Source organism: Panthera tigris, chromosome D2 (assembly GCF_018350195.1).
Source record: "Panthera tigris isolate Pti1 chromosome D2, P.tigris_Pti1_mat1.1, whole genome shotgun sequence".
NCBI classification, from domain to species: domain Eukaryota; kingdom Metazoa; phylum Chordata; class Mammalia; order Carnivora; family Felidae; genus Panthera; species Panthera tigris.
This window is the reverse complement of record NC_056670.1, coordinates 56809157-56824159: the sequence shown is the minus strand read 5'-3', so window position 1 is coordinate 56824159 and position 15003 is coordinate 56809157. Positions and strand designations below refer to the sequence as shown.

Here is a 15003-nt window from a genome sequence, read left to right as displayed (position 1 = left end):
AGACTTTATTTCTCCTCTTGAGTTTCCTAAATTATGTTTGATGTTAGAAGCAAAAATTTTAACACTGACTGATGTAGTTGTCAATAATTGTAACACTGGCTGATGTGGTTGTCAGTGTTGGAGAGACATAGGAGTAATACCCTTCTCTTTTTAAATTTTTCATAAAAACATTTGAAGGGACTAGTATCCAATATTCATTATTACTTATTATACTTTAACTTCTTTCTCTTCTATTACACTCAAATACCATTAAATTTTATCTATTTTGTTAAGAAAACAGAATATATAACATGATAACATTGCTCTAAAATTGTTGATATCAGTGTTTTATTATGAATATATATTATATATATATACATAATATATATATACACACACATACAAAGCTATCTGCAGTGATTTTCTCTGAATGTTGATAAAAGTGGTGCATTGGGGTATGGTATGATTATTAAACTTCTTTGTACTTTTTGTTATCATGTTAAAGTTTTAAAATGAGTATGTATTTTTATTACAGAATCATTGTTTTGTTTAAAAATTAGTAAACCATAAGAGACTCTTAACTACAGAGAACAAATTGAGCATTGCTGGAGGAGGGGAAGGTGGATGGGGGGATGGGCTAAATGGGTGATGGGCATTAAGGAGGAGGGCACTTGTTGGGATGAGCACTGGATGTTATATGTAAGTGATGAATCACTAAATCCTACTCCTGAAACCAATTTTACTGTATATATTAACTAACTAGAATTTATTTATGTATTTATTTATTTATTTATTTATTTATTTATTTAATTTTTTTAGAGAGAGAAAGCATAAGCAGGGGAGGGGGAGAGAGAGAGGGAGACACAAAATCTGAGACACAGAATCTGAATCTGAAGAGTCTAAGCTGTCGGCACAGAGCCTGATGTGAGGCTTGAACCCATGAACCTTGAGATCATGACCTGAACTGAAGTCGGATGCTGAACTGACTGAGCCACTCAGGCACCCCTTAACTAACTAGAATTTAAATAAAAACTTGAAATAAAGAAATTCAAAAAATAAATATTATGAATCAAAAGAATACAGCAATTGAAAATAAAGTATTTAAAGGAAAATTACAATTTTATTTTTAAATATTAGTGATACTGAAATTAAATCACACAATAATGCAATACTGAAATTTAAAATATCCTGCCAGAAATGGTTTCCTTGGGGGCTCAAGTAACATTTTCTATGCAACACAGAAACTGATTTTATGTTTACCACAGTCTTGAAATCTAAAAGATGAGTATGTCTCTCCATGTCAACCTCTTAGTCTCTCTTAACACATATATACACATATGCGTGTGTGTACACAGATGTATGTTCATGGTAAATAGTGTCTTCAAAGGTTTTATATGGTGAGAGCCAGCCTTTCTTTTTAAATGAATAAGTGGCAATTGTCATGAAAAGAGATATATTGATGTAAGATTTTCTCTAGGTGTAATATTCTACATGGTGAATATACTTCAAGGAGGTATAGCTCTATGACACTGAATTTGCTGGGAATAAAAGTTAAATGCAGGAACTAAAATATATAGGATGTTGGCAGGTGTAGTTAGAGAAGCAGTTTCTGTGTGTGTGTGTGTGTGTGTGTGTGTGTGTGTGTGTACATGTGTGGGTGCGTGTGTATGTGCATGTGCACATTTGTGAACATTGGGTGTCTGTACATAAGCAGCCTCATGAAAGGTAGAGGTGAACCTCTGGGTTTCTGCATATGTGATGTATGCAGATTAGAATATGTGATTTTCTTCAGAGTGAGAATGCCTAAATAAATCTACCTCAAACTATCATTGTCCCTCAGAGTGAAAACTCAGGTTTTCCACGGAAACCTACTAGAGAATACTGAATGTAGAGTTAAAAGACTGCCACCTACTGATATGTGACCTTTAGTAATTGGCCTGCCTTCCAAAGTGCAGATTCCATGTCCTCCTTGGTCAGCAGTAATTGCCTTGGTCACTGTTTTCATCCTGGACAGATATTCACCTTGCCTAGATGTAGAAGAAGAAAGATGATCTCTCCCCTCATCAACTACTAGTCGCATGGCATAAGAATTCAACCCCCTGTTGACAGTCACCCAGTTGATTCAAACTAAAATTAACTAGGATTCTCTAGGTTATTCTTTTTATTTTCATACCAGGGACCATTTCTTTCCAAAGGATGCCTCTTTATTATGAACTGCTGATCAAAAAGATTGGTGAAATGAAGTTTTGTTGTAACAAATACCTATGCACTAGTAAATAGAACACTAATTGCCTTAATAAATAAACCCCCAAATTTCAGTGGTCTAAACAGTTTGTTTTTCATTAATGTCATATCCAATCCTGATATACCTGATAGATGGCTTTATATGTGGTCATTCCAGGACCCATGCTTTTTCCATCTCATGACTTCTCCTTGGAGACTTTCCATTCCTCTGGCAGTGGGGAAAGAGGCTATATGGAAGACATGTTAATTTCTGCTCAGAAGTGATACACATTCTCCATCAAGTTCAGCCCAGAAGTGATATATTACTTCTGTTCACTTTGCTTTGGGCTGATTAGTCTTTTAAGCCCCTTTCCTTTGACAGTGGCAGAGAAATAATAGGTTCTGGCTGAGCAGCTGCTTCTTAGCAAACAGCTCTGCACTATAGAAGGAGAGCACCAAATTTTGGTGGTCAGTAAGCTTTCTCCACCCCATCCAGGGGCACAAGCTCTGGTGAATGTGGAGCTCACTTCATGTGCCTACCCCTCTGTCAAAGATCACAGCCTGAGTGGTTGCTCTCTAAGTCCTTCAAACGGTTGTTTTATATATTTTGTCTTGGATTTTGAGTTTCTGTGACAGAATGGTAATTCTTACACCAGTTATTCCATTATGGATTGAATAGGAAGTAGTTCTTGATTTTAACCCCAGGCTTTCTTTTTTTCTTTAATTTTTTAAAATGTTTATTTATTTTTGAGAGAGAGAGAGAGAGAGAGAGAGAGAGAGAGTGAGAGCAGGAGAGGGGCAGAGAGGGAGACACAGAATCTGAAGCAGGCTCCAGGCTCTGAGCTGTCAGCACAGACCTCACAAAGCTGTGAGATCATAATTTGAGTTGATGTTGGATGCTTAAACGACTGAGCCACCCAGGTGCCCCTAACCCAACATTTCTTAAACCTGTTTGACCATGGAACCACTTTTCTTCATATAACAGTTATTAAAAGACTTTGAAAAACATTTTTGCAGAGTAAGTCTATACCACCTCCATTCCTTTACTTATCTCCCCAGGTGTTTGCTTTTGTTGTTTTGGTTTTCTTTTTATTTTGTTGTAATGTTTTGTTTTCTAGAGAAATTTGAGTTTAGCTCAGTTTTGTTCATTTGGTCGGTATTGTTAAAGTAGGCAAGACTAAAGGCAGTTGGAAAGCAATTGTACTGGATTACAGGACAGATGAAGTAAACACAGTACTCTCTAGCTCCACATGGGCAGAACAGAGAAGGAGTGCTTGCTATCTTTTGCTTAGTACATACAAGATCTCGGGTTTCCTACTTTATCTCTGTGAGCCACAGTTTGTAACCTGCAAAACAAGGAGTGTTCATGACGTTAAATGAGACCCATTATGTAAAATATCTAGTAAATAAGAAGTAACTTAATACATATAAGGCTCCTTCCTTCCTCTTTCTTCTATGTTCTCCTAGTTAGTAAGGCACTAACTTAATTATAGTTAAGTTAGTTGTGCTATTCTGCTACAGATATTGACAATTATATGAAAAGGTGCCAGGGAAAGAATGAGGTAACCATATAGGCAGTTCCCAATAAATAAACACTGAGTTTCAAAAGTATTGCAAATAGATGGTTAGGTTCTAGTAACTTAGAACTTGACATTCTTACTATTGATGCCCCACAGTTAACTGGCCATGAAGCTAATGACTGAAGCTTTGAGCCCCTCACTTGTCTTGGCTCCCCAGAGTGCAGGAGATGCTGAAAGTTGTAGAATGTTCTAGGTGGAAAGGGGTAGAGCAGTTTGCTATCAGGAAGTAGTGCTATGTAAGCATTTCTGATAAATTGCTGAAAAAGCTCTCAGAAAAAAAAGAGTTTGATTCTCTAAGTTTCTGGGGGGTTGTTGTGATGTATTTTGTCACTCTAAATGAATATTTACTTTTGTACCTAATTTTGTACTTCTGATTTCTTTTTCTTAAAGATGGTCCCACAAATTGTTTAAGTTTCAGAACTCAAACACATGGATCTGCTCCTGCCCATACTTTTGGTACCATCATCTGCTACTATTCTGAAAAGTCCCAGAGGTACTCTCCTCAGAGCCCACTCTGATGGCTGGAGCTGCAGATAGCTTTCCTTCTCCTTCCTTGCCTCCCACACAGCTCACCTCAACATCGCTAGTATCAAAGGTCAGCTGTTTGAGCCTCTGCCAAGACATTGTGTCTCTCTACATACACCTGGTCCCCTGGGGAGAATGACCTGGGCTCAAGACTCAGGACCCAAAGTGTGCAAGGAATTAGGAGAAAGAAAAGGTCAAATAAATGGGGCCCTTGGCAGTAATTGTGCCTCAGGGCCACACTTTTGGCTCATTGTGGATTAGCTTATTCAGGCACTCATGCTTTTATTAAATATAGTTTTTGAGTACCCATTATGTGTCTGTGGGATTTTCTGCAACCTTGACCTTTACTTGTACCATTTTTCAATGATAACATTTTTCCAGAGTACAAAACTTTATAATTCCTGAAACTTTTCGTCAGCTTGGTGACTCCTGAATGGATTTATATGAACTAGTTTAAGAAAGCTAAAGAAACGAGGGGTTGTGGGAGGTGAGATGGGCTAAATGGGCAAGGGGCATTAAGGAATCTACTCCTGAAATCATTGTTGCACTATATGCTAACTAATTTGGATGTAAATTAAAAAATAAAATTTAAAAAAATAAAATAAAAATTAAAAAAAGAAAGCAAATTACAAATGGACACATGGAGAGTAATACAAAAACATATAAACTTTACAGAAAATTATTAGAATGCGGATTTATACTCTGCATAATGTTCGCTAAGGGTTTGGTTGTTTCATGAGTGGGACATTTGTATAACAAGTTTTATTTACTTATCTGTGTGTCTTAATAAACTTAATAAACTATTAAAGTTTGAAAAAAATTAATTAATTAAAAAAAAGAAAGCTAAAGAAATATCTATATTCTGTAGGCTCTTTTTTTCATTTGTAACAGTTTTCATTTCATCCAGGCTTTACCTGCCCAAAGTTGTTCAGAACACAAGATAAGAAGGTTGACCCAATTGCAAAGAAGATCAAGGATAAGGTAGCCTCAGAAAGAAAACCTAAAGGCAAGTGTGAAGAACAATGTGCTCAGCAGGAGCCCAGGATGAGGGCCTTTGGAGGAGGGGCAAATACAATTTATAAAGCCTTAGAGTGACTCAAGTCAGCCTCTCCAGTGTTTGGCTTCAAGGTGTCAGAATAGGTTTTATAGGTCAACAGCGTTGTTCTAATGATTATCCAGGTTTCTCCCCCTTCAGTGGGGAAGGCCCCAGTTTTATGGAATTACCTGCCCACTCAGCAGGCTGGGTGTTAGAATTCAGAGCAGACTGCCCCTCCTCCCTGAAAGCAGCAGGCAGCAAAATAGGTCCGGAAATTCCTGAGCATTGGGAAGCCAGCACTAATGCAATTACCTGAAATAAAAGAAGGGGTCAGATAATAAGGGGCAAAGGTTTTTCCTTTTAAAGTAAAGAGCCAGGTAAACAAAACCAGCTGCCCCTGGAGCCAACAAATTCTCCTCATTAAATGTTTTAAGAGGCTAATGGGCATAAGTAGCTAATTGCAGTACAATCCTAAAGACTAAATCTAGGGTCCTGGAGAAGGGGGAGAAGGGGGGATCAGGGTAAAAACCTGGCAGGCAGAGGTAGAAAGGAGATGAGACCTGCCCCTGGCAGAGGATCCCAGATGGCGAAAATGGAATTAAAATTAAAGTAAGAATAAGATGATTTGACCTGGAGTCACTAATGTTTCTGTCAGTATCCTTGTGGGATGGGCATGGCTGGGACAGTTTTAAATTTATACACTAGTAGAATAGGATCTGGAATAAGTTTTTTAAATAACTAATTATGGGAAATTTTATGTGCATTTACTATGAAAATCTCTGAAAGGCTATACAGCAAAATGTTAATGGGTTTCTCTAGGTGTTGGGCTTAATGGTGATTTTTCGTTTTCATATTTTAATTTTATTTATGTGCATCTTCTAATTTGCCGATAATGAACACTTATTTCTTTTATAATAAATAAAGGGCAAAGTTTTAAATAAGACGAAAGGTAGTAAACTAGACATAAACATTAAGGGGGGCATGAGAGTTGGTGAAGGAATTGGTAAGAGATTTTAGTTACTTTGTATATTCTGCCATGTTTCCCACCTCCCCAGATGTGTGCTTGATATGACCTGCCAATCTAGAGGCCAGCAGAGGGAGGAATAATGGTTGCTGGTATTGAGCCAGACAGGCTATTTGTCCACACACAAAGGTTTCAACCTCATTGCATTTGTAATAGTTCTCAGAAATGTTATTTCTACGCAGACTCTCTTGGCTTCAGCTTTTAGTTGAACAACTCAGCCACTTGTGGTTTGATCCTAAGAGATGCTGAAATTTCAAGAGCGCTTGGAGGAAGAATATGATTTACCTAAAAGTGTCCATCTAAGTGTTTGTAGAACCAACTATTCTGCCAGGGTTTATGTGGGAGATGCCAAAGCACCTCTAATTAATGAATTTGCTTTCTCTCAATCCTTACTTTCTTCTCTGATTTATTTGGTCTTCTGACACTTTTGTAACCATTACTAAATTAATTAACTCTTTGGAGAGACTGCTTAATAGCTAAGAATCATCTTTATCTTCCCAATGAGAAAGACAAAGGAAAGCAGAAAGAGTTGCCCTCAGGTCACTTGACAGTCAGGTGGAATCCAGTCCCATTTCCTTTTATCCAGTCTTGGTTAGAAATCACCATCTTCATCATTTTTAATGATTTAGTCTTACCAAATGGTTATGTCAGGCTACGCTACCTCCTTCATGTGATATAGCAGGCTCTTACCATAGGCAATCACTATCAGAGACAGAAGCTCTGTTAACAGGCAGGAATTTTTCAAATAACCACAGATTATTGACACTGAATGTTTTCTTAGAAGCATTGCATTTATGAAGGGTAAATGTAGCAAGCTAATTATCCAAGCATACCCAAGAAAAAGGCTTACGGTTTGTCAGACTCACATCAATGGTTAAATTGGCCCCTCTCTTAAAAGTGACACTAAATCATGGAGACCATAGTTCAAAGTACCATGGAAATAGTACAATATATATGTGTATTTAAGGCAGCACATGAATGTTGCTGGAACTCCAGTATTATATGGGGATTCCTTTGACATCCAAATGTAAATTTGACTCAGACTGAAGATATTAAAAAGACAATGTGGTGGTCAAAGTGGGAAAAGAAAGGACTCTTAGCTGAGTCAAATGTAGATAGAGGCAATGCCCAGGGCCATAAGCATTTTAGAGGGTCTCTGACCTCTCTGTTAACTTCTCTTATCTTCTTGGAGAACTCATCTGCAGCCATGACTTCCTCCATTACTCATAGTCAGAAGACCCAGGTCTTTTCCTATCTCAACTTTTATCTCTACCTCCTCCTCCTATCTCCACTGGCCTATTGTGTATTTCCTCTTTGATGTTCTCTGAATCCTTGATATCTCAAACAACATCATCCATCCCCTTGACAAACCTAAAACCTACATGTTTTTGGCATCAGTGTTCTCCAAAATATTCTCTCTCACAAGCTCCTGGTCATCACTGATTCCCTTCCTCTTTCTCTTACACTCTATAGAAGCCTTCTTTTATTAGTTTTTCCTTCACAGCCTCTCACTTTTACTTCTTTCTGTGACCCAGATTCTTGCCTGCAGTACTGAGATAAGATAACCTTGTCACACTGCTTTCCTGCCTGGAGCTCTCCCCTCTCCAGTCTAATTCATAGTCCACAGAAATAGCCTGAGACCAACTGAGAATGATTGAATCCAGCTTGTTAGGTTAAAAGTGGGGCCAAAATGGCTCTAAAAAGCTTAAGCCAAAGTTTTTACTGGAATTGCTTCCCCACATGTCACATGAAGGAGAAATTGGACTATTTCTTGGTCCAAGAAAACAGCCATTGAGTGGACAGTAAGAAGGAGCAAATTTTAAACTTATATTAGAAGAGCCTTTCATGGATTCAAGCTGTAGTACAGTGGAAAAGTAGTAGTAGTATATGAGAGTGGGTTCTCTGTCCTAGATAATCACTTCTCAGGGATACTGTAGCAAGTTTACATGCTTTAAGCCACATGGCCATTAAGGTCTTCTCAAACTCGAAATTGTTGCAATGGAAACACCGCTCTTACCATCCCTTCCTTTGCCTCCCACCTACCAGAAATCCAGAGTCTGTTTTTGCTGTTCGTACTTCCCTCATTCCAAATCATGCTCTCCTTCAGACAGATACTCCCCTGCTCACCTCATCTCATGGCTTTCCAGTCTAGGTTGCTGCCTCCAGTAACCTGGAGGGTACATTTGGTTATTGAATACCTTTTATGTGCCAGGATCTATGCCCAGCATTTTTCCTGATTCAATTGGTACAGTATACCCTGAAAACTGTGGGTTTGGGATTCTTTTTAACCAACTTCAAAGAAAGGGAAACCTGATATAGGTGGTAGGTGACAAAGCTGAAACTGAGCCAGAGTTTTCTAGGTTCCAAGTTCTGAGTACTTGAGAAAAGAGACAAAAAGAAGGAGTGGAGGAATGGGAGGCCCCTCAACTAATGACTAGGTTGGGTAAGGAGGGCATTCATGGGAATCCGACACATTGAAAAAGTGCATCTGATATTTTTATTTCATTAAGCATTAAACTATATGTGTTGCCAGCAAAACTTATAAATTATGATGTTTAAAATAGTTACTGAAGATTAACAGAGAGAAAAGAGGGGACAATAATATATTTGATTAAAACATAAAAGAACACTAATTACAGTGCATGTGTATCATGTGCCTAGTAATCATATAATATAGTAACAAGTATTCATGTCCTTCGGTGTGTATTAGATTAATATTGCATGAATTATTTTTAATTTTAATATTACTATGTTTTGGGGCACCTTGGTAGCTTAGTCAGTTAAGCATCTGAATCTTGATTTCTGCTCAGGTCACAATCTCACAGGTCAGGAGACGGAACCCTGTGTAGGGATCTGTGCTGACAGCGCAGAGCATGCTTGGGATTCTCTCCTTCTCTCTGCCCGTCCCCTGCTTATGCTACCTCTCAAAATAAATAAATAAATATTTAAAAAACATTACTATGTTTTAATATACCTAGTTTCCATGTGGCAAGCTATCTAATCACACTTTAAAAAAAAATCAGTAATGCTAATAGTTAAGTACTGATAGGAAGAGGTTGGGGTTATAGGTAATGAACATGGCCATACCCAGCACTGTGTGTTGTACACAATAAATATTTATTGGATCTGAGTCCAGTATCTATACCAAGAATGAAGTGAAAGGTCATATCATTGTTTTGTTTTATTCACTAATGAAAGTAACCACCAAGTTTTCAAAATCATGTACTTTGACATAGTAATTTTACTTTTAGGATTCTGTATTCATACATAATTTAACCATCAGTCCCCTGTTGTTTATGACACCATCTTTGCAGCTGGAAATGAAATTAAAAAAGAACTAAGAGTTGTTGAATGCCTACTATATGGCATACATTTTAGGTTTAACTGCTTAATCATTGATTAATACTGAGAAGTAAATATGTTACCTCTTTTTTTTTAATGTTTATTTATTTTGGAGAGTGAGAGAGAGAGACAGAGCATGGGCAGGGGAGGGGCAGAGAGAGAGGGAGAACAGAATCTGAAGCAAGCAGGCTCCAGGCTCTGAGCTGTCAGCACAAAGCCCAATGCAGGGCTCAAACCCACGAACCATGAGATCATGACCTGAGCCCAAGTCAGATGCCTAACCAACTGAGCCACTCAGGTGCCCTGATATGTTACCTCTTTTAAGAATAAGAAAACTGAGGCATGTAGAGGCCAATATCTTGCCCAAGTTCACACAGGTAGTAAATAGCTGATTTGGAATTTGAACTCAGATATTTCTGGGTCCAAAACCCATACTTTTTCCAACATACCAATGGTTTAAATGTTGGATTTCGTGGAAATGTCTGAGGTGGTAAAGGAGGCCAAGGGGAAGGCTGAGTAGGTGGAACTCACATCTCACCCTCACTTCAACTAAAGCACCTGCTTTACAATTAAACAAATTTTTTAAAACATTCTAATACATCATGCATTGGTATGGGAATTTAAAATTAAAAATAATTTTCACATAGTTCTATAATATATACTGATAGGTTGATGTCTTATTAAAAATGAGATGATCTATCATTAGCCATCAGCTGGGGAGACCTAAGTGGGATGGAAAAGGCACCCAGGAGTCATACGCATTTATTTTAATTCAGTTGATTTAATTTGGAATTTTGTAAAAATGGGGGTGGGGAAAGTTTAAGATAATAAAGGTCACCTAAACCTGGGCCAGTCTTAGCTTAGTCTTCAGAGTAAGGATTCACAAAGAGGGGCCTCACAAAGCTGGATCAATCTGTTTTGGTCAAATGTTCACAACATACTATCAGCACAACTAACACAACCTGATAAAACCCACAGTGAATGCCGAACTTGTTACTACTGTTTTAGGAGAGGGCTGGAAGACTAAGTCATCTGTCTGATTTATTTCTTCATTCATTCATCCATTCATTTATTCTGGAGCTGGTTGGTAGGAGAGGGTTGACTACAAAGTGAACTGAAGGTGAAACCTTTCAGACCCACTCACTACACTGTATCAGATTTTTGTGGTCAGTATTTGTTTTCTTACTTAAAGGTGTGGAAACCTATAAAAAATGTTTGAATATTCTTTCTAAACCTGTCACATACCTTTACTACTTTAAGGTGGGGACAGGGGGTGGTATGGGATGGATGTTAAATTACTCTTCCTGGGGGAAAAAAGAGTAAGCTTTTCCTCCATTACTTAATTTGTATTATGGATTCCTGTCCACTCCTACAGAGTAAGCAATGCAGGTTCATGTGACAGAGGTTGGAAAAAAATGACTCCACAAATGGAGGTAGAAATGAAGAAAATAAAAAGGAGATTACTTGTTTGAAAAACACCCAGGGTAAAAACTTTTCAGGATGTGAAAGCCCAAGTGAACTCTGGGCTGTTTCCTCAGGCAACAGAGACCTCTGGTTAGAGAAGTGTATTTGTAGTCTCCTGTTCAAGATTTTACCTGATTCTTATTTTATTTTTATTCCAGTTGCTACATTGATGGCCGGGTGGTCAAGGTGATGGACTTCCTGAAAACTCGCCTGTTAGACACACTCTCTGACCAGATTAGGAAAATTCAGAAAGTGAGTAAAAGTCTCCTGGGAAGAAGGAGTCAGTTTGGGAGTAAAGCAAGGAAAAGGTCCTGGGGTCCCAGCTAGATGTTAGCACTGTGGAAACCAGGGTAGAAAAACAGTATAGTCCAGATCTCCCTTTCACAGCTGATGATTGTTGTTTATTGTTTTTTAAATTGAGAACAGTTTGAATGTGCCATTTCAAGGTTTAAAAGCTTCTCTATTTTAATAACAACTATTTTGTAATAGCTTGCTTCTAAATTGTGAGTTTCTTAAGGGAAGGCTAGATTTGCTTTGTTATTTTCTTTTTGCAGGGGCCTATTTGGGCCTACTTTAAAGAGAGAATGATTATGTTCATTCAGTGAAATTCTTGTCTGGGGCATTGGCCATATTTATTGGTTCTAAATAGTGTTAAATATCTCAGCCATATATACATTATTCCTAGGTGTCTTAGAATAGCCAAGTAACACCTTACTTTTGTAGAAATGTGGGAGAAGCTGTATTATATTAAGTAATGGCATGTAGGTCCTAATAGTAAGGCACCTTTGGTCAACAGTTCTCACACTTGAGTGCAGTCAAAATCACCAGAGGTTGCTCAGAAGGTTTACAGTCTCACTCCTGATGTTCTGATTTAGTGTGTCTGGAGTGGATCTTAGATACTTCTTTCTTAGTAGTCATCTGTCAAGTAATTCTATGCAATGCAGATAACATTTTGAAATACACTGGATTAGTTAATTCTGAACTGTGAAGACGTTCTGTCTGCAATTTCCATCTGCCTCTACAAAATGATATCACATCTTTTGTTGCCTAGTCAGGTCATTTTTCCAGGTAATGAGGACCTTTTGAACATTCAACTACATCTTGAGTAAATTAAACAAATCTTTGCAGAAAAATAGCAGTGGGTAAACCCCCATTAATATGGGATGAATGAATAAATGAATGGACAAATGAATGAATGACTCATGTATAAAATTATCTGTGAAATAAAATTATACTTGGAGTAATCATAGAAAAGCACTTTTGATTGGTAGAGTGGTAGTCTATATGCTTTTTTTTTGGTATTCAAATCAATGTCCTGTTCAGATTACAAAAGCTTTTTCAGTCCTCTTGTTCTCAAAATGTTTTAGCAGCTAGGAAGCCTCAGGCCTTCTGGACTCCTATACCCCAGTCTATCCCTCTGGGGATCAGGTACACTAGCCAGTATATTTCTCTGTCACTGCCTCCTACCAAGCAAAGCCTAAGAGAACTAAATAATTTGAAATGTCTCTGCCAGTCTCTGTTTGACATTCGTTTAGGTTTTAATATTTAAATATTTAATATTTACTGAACACTTAGCTAGTACCAGGCAAAGTGCCAGGTGCTGGGGATACAAAATGGAATAAGACATGGTCTCTGCCTTCAAGGAACTCAGAGTTTTAAGGTTTAACAGCTGCTTTGAGCAGGTTGCAAAACATTACTTAAGGCAGTCAAATACCCTATTGAACACTGCAGTCTACTAAGCACTTTATGCTAATCTAATATTATATATTATTCTCTAAAAGGAGGGAGGAATGTCTTTCATTCATTCATTCATTCATTCATTCATTTGTTTATTCTTCCATCCAATAGATATTTATTGAGTGTGTACCATGTTCTAGGCATGATTCTAAATGTTTGTGTTACAATAGTATACATGATAGACAAGTCCCTAAATTTTTGGCTTTTCTGATATTAAATGTAATGACCTGATCAAGAGGCTGTCATTGGAAGTAAAATGATTCAGCGGTATCATGGCACTGAGAGTGAAGGTTCTAACTGTGCTCTTGTAATTATTTAAGTAGAACAGTTAACTCTAGGTCAGAACTAAGACAAAGGTGTTGGGAGTTAGGTTCTTCCCTTTCTCCCCACTACCCATTACTCTCCACCACTGCGTACTTCTTACCCACCAAAGAAGGTTCAAAGACTGAAATAAGTGGCTAAGCTCATCTTCTGATGTGTCCAGGCAGGGCCAAAGGAACTTAAAGAAAAGAGCTCAAACCCTGTGCACAACTGAGATTCAGACCTCTCATAGCATGTCTAATGGACTTGGCTGGGAGGGCCAGGTGCAGTTGCAAGGAGAAACAGTGGAGCCTCTAAGAGAAATGACCTGTATAAAGAAGGTGCCTGGCAGGGGTCAGCTAGAATTAGCAGTAGAACCTGATTTCACTTTTGGCTGTTGCAGATAGAACATGCCAGAGGTCCCCTCAGGACCTAGGTTAGGGTTCTGGTTATGATGTGCTGTGCAACAAATTACCCCAAAACTTAGTAGCATAAAACAACGATTTACTGTGACTATGGATTCTATGGGTCAAGAATCCCCACAGGGCACTATAAGGATGGCTTGTCTTTGGCTCATGATGTCTGAAGCTTCAGCTGAAAGACCTGAAGGCTAGGGTGACTCAAAGGCTGGTGACTGGAATAACAAGGCTTGTTCACTTGCATGTACTGCAGTTGATGCCAGCTGTTGGCTAGTACCTTTGTTGGGTTGATAACTGGAATACCTACATATGAACTGTTTATGTAGCCTGGGTTTCCTTCCAAGGTTCAAAAGTCAGATGCCCAAGAGAGAGAGCCAGGTGGAAGCTGTACTACCTTTTCTAACCTACCCCCAGAAGTCACAGGGCTTCACTTCAACCATAGTCTATTCATTGAGACAGTCATCAAGACCAATGGAGATTTGAGGAGAGAGGAAATAAACTCTTCTTGATGGGAGAATAGCAAGATTCTAGAAGAGCATTTAAAGCCAGAATTATTTTTCCAGTCATCTTTGGAAAATACTGTCTGCCACAGTTTCATCTGCCCTGTATCATTTAGTAACCCTTCCATCATTTCCCTGTCTAGTTTCTTTTTCCAACTTTTCTTTTACAAGCTCTCACCAGATATTTCCTTAAATGGGTATCTGCTGGAGGTGTTGCTGGATCACAGATTCCCCAAGATTTGATTTATGGGGTAGACATTCCCTTGGCTGCACAGCCTGGACCCAGTGGCTAGGGCCTCCAAGATGCGAGTCTCTCTCACCACAGCCCAGGATGTGCTAGGTACTGGTCTGCTCTGAGGAGATGGGGACTGGGAGACTAGAGAAGGGTCACCAAGTTTTGCCAGTTAAAAAGTTGCTTTAGCTGTTCCTGAAGTCCCCTGTGGGTGGGAGGGGGGTCTGGGGAATTAGAGTCCAAGATGCACACCGGCACAGACTGGCCAAACTTTTTTCTTCAAACTTCCAAAACCAGTTTATAGAGGGGCCAAGTAAGATTTTAATGCATATATACCTAGAACCCTCATCTAAAATCTAAAAGTATAATCTTTGTTTCTACTCTATTTTGAGAAGCTCACAGAAATTCTAATGATCCCCCTTAGGCCTACAGTGATGGGAAAAGGGCAGATTTCCTACCAAAATCAATTCATGAAGGAGTGGTTAGATAAATCAGTGATGAGACTGTTTGAATAAGAGACAGAATACAGGATTTGAAGTCTAATGCTTGATTTGGAGTTCAGGCTTAGCTGTGTAACCATGGGTTGGGTTATTCACTTAACTTTTCTAACTTTGTTTATACATCTGTAAAATGATGGTGCTA

The 15003-nt window shown here is 38.4% G+C and overlaps 1 protein-coding gene across 2 annotated transcripts in view; it reads left to right on the top strand.

Moving 5' to 3' along the window:
* HPSE2 (heparanase 2 (inactive)) overlaps positions 1–15003 on the top strand; it is a 666791-nt gene that overhangs the window by 503605 nt on the left and 148183 nt on the right. For both annotated transcript variants that reach the window (XM_042960186.1, XM_042960187.1), the window contains exon 7: positions 11332–11425. In XM_042960186.1, the coding sequence (XP_042816120.1) occupies positions 11332–11425 (94 nt within the window). The remainder of the gene's footprint in view (positions 1–11331; positions 11426–15003) is intronic.